Source organism: Dipodomys ordii, unplaced genomic scaffold (genome assembly GCF_000151885.1).
Source record: "Dipodomys ordii isolate 6190 unplaced genomic scaffold, Dord_2.0 Scaffold154, whole genome shotgun sequence".
In the NCBI taxonomy this organism is placed as follows: Eukaryota; Metazoa; Chordata; class Mammalia; order Rodentia; family Heteromyidae; genus Dipodomys; species Dipodomys ordii.
The window spans coordinates 218,742-226,559 of record NW_012267370.1 but is presented as its reverse complement, the minus strand read 5'-3'; the positions used below and the strand labels follow the sequence as shown (position 1 = coordinate 226,559).

Here is a 7,818-nt window from a genome sequence, read left to right as displayed (position 1 = left end):
TGCATATGTGGTGCTGAGGAATCGAACCCAGGGCCTCATGCATGCAAGGCAAGCGCTCTACCACTGAGCCACCTTCCCAGCCCAAAAATGAGTAAATTTAGCTGGGCACCAGTTAATCCTAGTACTGGGGGAGGCTGAGATTTGGAGAACCAAAGTTCAAGGGAAGCCTAGGCAGAACAATTTGGTAGATTGCATCTTTTTTTTTTTTTTTTGTCGGTCATGGGGCTTGAACTCTGGGCTTGGGCGCTGTCCTTATGCTCTTCAGCTCAAGGCAAGTGCTCTACCGCTTGAGCCACAGGGCCACTTCTAGTTTTCTAGTGGTTTGTTGGAGATAAGAGTCTCAGGGACTTTCCTGCCCTGGCTGGCTTTGAACCATGATCCTCAGATCTCAGCCTCCTGAGTAGCTAGGATTACAGGTGTGAGCCACCAGTGCCCAGCTTAGATTCCATCTTTCAAATAATCAGCCAATAAAAACAGTGGGTAAAGGTGTGACTGAAATGGTAGAGCACCAACCTAGTATGTGTGAGAATCTAAGCTGAAACTCTAGTATTCCCTCCAAAAAAGAACGAGGAAGCCACCCTTGCTTGGCTCATGCCTATAATCCTAGCTATGCTGGAGGCTGAGGATGGAGGATTAAGGTTTGAAGCCAACCTCAGCAGACAAATCCTTGAGACTCTTATCTCAAATTAACCAACAAAAAGCTGGAATTGGTAGCAAGGCTCAGATGGTAATGTCAGCCATAGCTTACTATGTACAAGCTCTGAGTTTAAGCCCTGGTATGGGCACACAAAAAACTAGCCAGGCACCAGTGGATCACCCTTGTAATCCTAGCTACTCAGGAGGTTGAGATCTGAGGATCACAGTTTGAAGCCAGCCTGGCAGGAAAAGTCCATGAGACTCTTATCTCCAATTGACCACCAAAAAGCCAGATGTGGAGCTGTGGCTCAAGTGATAGCCTTGAACAAAAAAAGCTCAAGGATAGTTCCCAGGACCTGAGTTCAAGCCCTAGCTCAAAAATCCCAAACTAGAACTGGAAATGTGGTAGAGCACCAGGCTTGAGCAAACAAGTCAGAGACCAGGTCCTGAGTTCAAACTTCAATACTGGCATGTATGGACAAACACACAGACACAGACAGACAGACAGACAGACAGACAGACAGACAGACACACACACACACACACACACACACACAGAGGAAATGGTTGGTGCTGGTGGCTCACACTGGTAATCCTAACTACTTAGGAAGCTAAGATTTGAGAATCACAATTTGAAGCCAGCCAGGGCAGAGAAGCCCATGAAACTCTACTCTCCAATTAACCAACAAAAAGTCATAAATGGAGGTGTGGCTCAAGTGGTAGAGCCCCAGCTTTGAGCAAAAAAGCTAAGGAACAGAAGGGTGCTGGTGGCTAACACCTGTAATCCTAGCTACTCAGGAGGCTGAGATCTGAGGATCATGGTTCAAAGCCTGCCCAGGCAGGAAAGTCTGTGAGACTCTTTTTTTTTTGTTTGTTTTGTTTTGTTTTTGGGTCCAGTCATGGGGCCTGAACTCTGGGCCTGGGCGCTGTCCCTCAGCTCTTCAGCTCAAGGCTAGCACTCTACCACTTGAGCCACAGCACCACTTCCGGCTTTTTTCTTTTTGCTTATGTGGTGCTGAGGAATCGAACCCAGGGCCTCATGCATGCAAGGCATGCGCTCTACCACTGAGCCACCTTCCCAGCCCTCTGTGAGACTCTTATCTCCAATAAACCACCAGAAAACCAAAAGTGACACTGTGGTTCAAAGTGGCAGAGCACTAGCATTGAGCTGAAGAGCTTGGGGAGAGTGCCCAGGCCTAAAGTTCAAGCCTCGACCACCACCACCAACAGAAAAAAAAGCTAAGGGACACTAGCCAGGTCCTGATTTCAAGCCCCAGTACCGCTGCCCCCACCACAAAAAGAGTAAGGATTGAAAAGCCCCAGAGCAAAATAATTAACAGAAGCCCATGTTGAAGTTCAATGTGAGAGCACAAGACAATTGCTGGTGGACCATTACACAGAAGCTCTGGTTTGAGAGCTTTGGTTTGGTTCACTGGCTGGGGAATAATTAACAAAGGGTTCAGTTTCAGATTCAAACCAGAGGAGGCTCTTAATGATAAAGCAGTCAACACACAGGTTCTATAAGAGGCAACCAAAAAGATGCTATTGCTGGGCCTTGATGAATCAACTAAAAGTCCCCTAACTTTGTATCTTTGAACTAAGCTATTCTCTGCTGTAGGCTCTTTGTAATTACTTTGGGCTCCAGGAAAGACCAGGTTCACTGGTAAGTATCTTGTGTGGCAGGCAATGCCTTCTTTGTTGTTATTGTCTGTCATGGGGCTTGCACTCAGGACCTGGGTGCTATCCCTGAGCTCTTCAGCTCAATGCTAGTGCTCTACCACTTTGAGCCACAGTGCCACTTTCTGTTTTCTGGTGGTTTATTGGAGATAATCACGGATTTTCCTGTTAGGGGTTGCCTTTGAACTGTGATCCTCAGATCTCAGCCTCCTGAGTAGCTAGTATTATAGGTGTGAGCCACCAGCCCCTGGCTGGGCAATGCCTTCCTACCATCTTAAAAGCAAACAGCTAAAAGCTCAGGAGATCACCTGCCAATTTTCCCCAATGGAAAAGTGATAACAATTCTCCAGGACTCCTCTAAGGACAAAGACCAAGCTAATAGGCAACCAGTCTACATTTGGACCTCAGACTACTGCCCACAATTTTCCCTATTTATTTGTCACCCCTCTGCCCCCATACCCGACTGGGATTCAAACTCAGTATCTATCACTTTTGCTCACTGGCTGGCACTCTACCACCTGAACCACAACTTCAACACTAATTCTCCCTATTTAACCTGAGCCAAATGTCTATATCTCTGAAGATGGCTGAAGATGTACTGAAATGCTGTCTTCCTACAACTGTCTTGTAATAAATCTTTCTCTGCCCTCCACTACATCTCTTTCTCCTTTTTTTTCTTATTTTTTTGCCAGTCTTGGGGTTTGAACTCAGGCACTGTTGAACTTGAACTGGGCACTGTTCCTGATCTTCTTTTGCTCAAAACTAGCACTCTACCACTTGAGCCATAGTGCCACTTTTGGCCTTTTCTGTGCATGTGGTACTGAGGAATCAAATCCAGGGCTTCATGCATGCTAGGCACTACCACTAGGCTACATTCCCAGCCCATACTAAGTCTCTTTATTTGGCATATGGGGGCAAGTGGTTGGACCTAACTTGAGAATCCTGGATTTTGGGCCTGAGGTCTAAAAAAAGTTTTATAAGCTCATGCTTATAAAAGTCTTATCCCTAATTAACTTCCAAAGAAAGCCAGAATTAGAACTGTGGTTCAAGTGATAGAATGCTAGCCTTAAGCACAATAGGTCAGGAACAGCACCTAGTTCAAGCTGTAGGACTGCTGTTGTGTGCATGCACACACAGCCTGTTTCAACTGTTCAGAATCAGACAAAGGGCATAGACCTGATTTTTTTGTTTTTGCCAGTCATAGGGCCTGAACTCTGGGCCTGGGCACTGTCCCTCAGCTCTTCAGCTCAAAGCTAGCGCTCTCCACTTGAGCCATAGTGCCACTTCTGGTTTTTTCTGCTTATGTGGTGCTGAGGAATCGAACCCAGGACCTCATGCGTGCAAGTTAAGCACTCTACCACTGAGCCACCTTCCCAGCCCTGGACCTGATTTTTTGGGGGGTAGACTAGAGAGGTACTCATGGTGGAACAGTCAACAGAGCTTTAGTCTGATGTCAAACTAGAGGCGATGTAATGATGGACAAAGTTAACAGAGAGGTCCGAGTTTGACCAATAACACTAGTTTTAACTTTTATTGTTTACTCAGTATTTATTTCCCCTTGAGTTGGGGGTCAGGAAAAGGATTATCAAGATGGATTTAAAGTAGTAGGTCAATTCTACCACCTCAGAAATTTCACAAAGAGGAACTCCCTCCCCCCAAATCATGCACAACAATATTCATGATCAACCATCCTTAATCTAGACTCAAAAAAAACAACATAATGTTAAAGAAAACAAGTTCCCCCAATTCTCTTGCTACCTATAGACTTTGGTAGATAGTGAGTACCTATCTGGGGTTACAGGCTATGCAAAGAAGAATCAACATGCAGGTCTGAACTGCTATCCACCAGAAGACCTTCTTCAAGGCTAGACCCTGACTGGTGTCTGGGAATTTACTTACATTTCAGAAGTATTCCCCCTAATCCCCAAATGGTGAATAGCTCACTCTGTCTAAATTACTTGCATAAACAATGGGATTAATGCTGAACACTTGCTTTCCTTCCAGGAGTGTGGAATTTGGTTACATAGCTGTCACATAGCAAATGAGAGAAGTAAACACATCCTGAATGAGTCCAATAGGAAAGGACTCTTGTGAACTTGTGCCTGATCTCCCTCGCCACCCCACACCACTTGGTCCCATACATCATTTCTCTTTGCTGTATCTTTTAGCTATACTAAATCACAGCAATGAATGCAACCATATGCTGAGACTTGAGTCCTCGTAGTACATTCCTGAGCTTTCAGCTCTGTTTTGAGATGCTGGCACACATCTGAACAATCCAGCTCACTGATAGACTTAGGTCATCAGCAATTTACCTTATCATGGGATAAATCCCAGGGGCAGTTCCAGTTAGAAGTGCTTTGTGCAAGTAACCACACTATCAAATAACAGACTGACAAATGTGAGATCAGTTTCCTTCCTCAAAGGGAATAACACCAGCAGGTGTTAGTTCCATAGCTCAGAAAATTTGGGCTACCAGGTTGGAATGTCTAACTGTGCACTGACCCTGAGGTCCTAAGATGTCAGCCACAGTTGAAACTGATACATAAGTGACAGCATGTGGACTTGGAGAGGAGGAGCTGGAGTGAGAACTTCTTTGATATTTGCTGGTGATTCTGGCTGACAAGAGATTTGGGGAACTTAATATCCAAGTGATCTCTTCTCACTTGGAACTCCCCTCCAATAATGGACATTCCTTTGTCGCTGATCCATTCCAGGGTTAGTATTTTGGCCCTGAGTGGACATGGGAGGAAATAAGAGTGGTCTTAAGAAATTTCCCCATTGTCTCTACCCCATAGAAGAAGCCCTAGTTCAATCTCAGGGCCTATGGTTGCCCCCATACTGTTGTGACACTCCCAAAACTTGACACCTCTGCTTCCTGCTTTGGGGGAATCATCCCAATGCATTGACAAGTGTGGGGCTGGCTACACAGGAACTGCTGAGTTGGGAATCTAGAAGTCTTAGCCCTCCTAAGTCTTACTTAAAATGTAGCATCATGAAACACCCGGAGTAGACTTCAATATTTCCTCCTCCCCTAAATCCTGCACTACCACCAGGCCACATCCCTCCTCCTCTTCTCAGGAAAAAAGCCAGGATCCTCAGCATGGCCCAAGAAGCCCTACAACACCTGGCCTGTCTCATCTGATAATTATCACATTATAAGACAGCCATGCTCTGGCTTATACAAGGATCCTTCTAACACATTCTGTCTTCAATGCCTATGCACTAGCTTTTCTCTCTGTTGAAGGTTCTTCTCCCTGTCATACTATAGCTTCCCTCTCATTTCACTCAAGCTCTTATCTCAATGCCACTCTGTCAGGAATGTCTTCCCTTGATGACACCACCAGAACAGCCCAGCCCCACTCCTGTAACTCACCTCCCTTCCTTGCTTCATCTTCAGCTAGCCTATTGTTATGATTAGCCTTGATTTATGACAGGGTTACATCTCAATAAACCTATCTGAAGTTAAAAATACCCTAAAAATTAATTTAGTACAGTTGAGCTACCAAATACCCTAGCATGGCGTGGCATATTTTAAACATGCCCAAGATCACTTAACATTAGTATTCAGCTGGACAGTCATCTAGCACAAAGTCTATTTTATAAACAAGTGTTGACTAGTTTATGTTGTTTCTTGAATACTACACTGAAAGTGAAAAACAAAACAGACTAGCTACATGGATACACTTTTGCACCATTAGAAAGTCAAAAAATCAGAAGGTTGAAAAATTGTAAGTTGAATCATCATAAGTTGGGGACTTTTCTATTGTGTGGGGTGCCAGCCCACAAGGGTAAGGATTTCTGTCAGTTTAGTCACAGCTATGTCCCCAACTTCCTAAAACGGTTCGGTGCTCAGTGTGTCTGCTGAATGCATGACTGTGTGAAACACTGTGACATAGGAAGTACCCAGCAAGTGCTTGTTGAATGAACACATCACTGCAAGAATGAGGATGGGGCCTCCATTTGTCTATGGGTCCCAGAGCTCCCTTGTGGCCATTCCCTGGCAGATCTGGGAACTGGCCCTCACAGCACAGCTTTATTTACAACACAAGGAGGGAGGGGAGAGGGAGGAAGAAAGAACTGAGAGTGACAGGACAGTGGGGAGGGCCGGGCTGACAAGACCCTACTTTTGCTCCCGCCTCCAAACGATGACCATGCCACTGGCGTCACTGGAGGCGAGTAGACTCTCATCACAGTTGAAGCTGACGTCAAGTACAGGTGCACTGTGGCCCTGCAGCTTGTTGACTGCAGCTTTGGCTGCCCTCTCCACATCAAAGAAGTGCACGCACATGTCCTCACTGCCTGTCACTGTCCGGGTAAAAGGAAAAGGGCATCAGGAAGCTACTGGGATCCTGGGTGTGAACTCAGCTCAGGTGTGAGAGGTGTGAGGTCCCAGCATGCCTTGAGGTCTGAGGGGACTATCCCCAAGTGGGAGGTCATTTAACTCTACATAGAGATTGTCAGATTTCTCTTGCAGGCTCAGATGTTCTCAGTTGGCTTTGGGCCTAAAATGATTGTAGCTGGAAATCTCAGCACCAGGCTGTTAGGCAATGAGAAGACACAAGGCCCAGGAAGTCATGGCATCAGAATGTTGTGATATCTGAGCCATATTGGTAGTTGGTCTCTGCCTTTCCCCAGATGCCCAGGTCCCTGTCCCTCTGGGACTCACCCACACAGGCCCCCTGGCGGAAGGACATGAGGGGGCAGAAGATGCTACGCACTGGGTGCGAGCTCTGCTCAATGGGGAAACTTCTCTTTAGCTGCAGGGTTCCCTCGTTGTCCACCACCCTGAGGAGAAGGTGAAAAAGTGAGTCAGGTTCTGCTCCAGCCCCAGGAGAGTGACCAGTGATAGGCCGTTCTGTGTCCTCACCCCTGCAGCTGAGTTCTTTCCAAGGTTCACAAAATCTAGTTTTCTTTCTTTCTTTTTCTGGTTGTGGGGCTTGAACTCTGGGCCTGGGCGCTGTCCCTCAGCTCTTTAGCTCAAGGCTAGTGCTCTACCACTTGAGCCACAGCACCACTTCTGGTTTTCTGGTGGTTTATTGGAGATAAGAGTTTCAAGGAACCGGGTGCCAGTGGCTCACGCCTGTAATCCTAGCACTCAGGAGGCTGAGATCCGAGGATCACAGTTCAAAGCCAGCCCGGGCAGGAAAGTCTGTGAAACTCTTATCTCCAATAAACCACCAGAAAACCGGAAGTGGCGCTGTGGCTCAAGTGGTAGAGCGCTAGCCTTAAGCTGAAGAGCTGAGGGACAGCGTCCAGGCCCAGAGTTCAAGCCCCATAACTGACAACAACAAAAAATAAAGTTTCAAGGACTTTCCTACCTGGGCTGGCTTTGAACCATGATCCCCAGATCTCAGCCTCCTGAGTAGCTGGGATTACTGGCTGAGCCACTGGTACCTGGCTATTTTTTTTTTTTTTGTTGGTTGTGGGGTTTGAACTCTGGGCCTGGGTGCTGTCGCTCAGCTCTTCAGCTCAAGGCTAGCACCCTACCACTTGAGCCACAGC

General features: G+C 46.5%; 1 protein-coding gene across 3 annotated transcripts in view; it reads right to left on the bottom strand.

The window, feature by feature from the left end:
• Positions 1 to 3,831: 3,831 nt before the first annotated feature.
• The window catches only part of Wdr13 (WD repeat domain 13), a 15,198-nt gene continuing 11,211 nt past the window's right edge, over positions 3,832 to 7,818 (bottom strand). For all 3 annotated transcript variants that reach the window (XM_013032407.1, XM_013032408.1, XM_013032409.1), the window contains 2 exons: positions 6,983 to 7,101; positions 3,832 to 6,621 (listed from right to left, as the gene is read on the bottom strand). In XM_013032407.1, the coding sequence (XP_012887861.1) occupies positions 6,437 to 6,621; positions 6,983 to 7,101 (304 nt within the window). In that variant the 3' untranslated portion in view covers positions 3,832 to 6,436. The remainder of the gene's footprint in view (positions 6,622 to 6,982; positions 7,102 to 7,818) is intronic.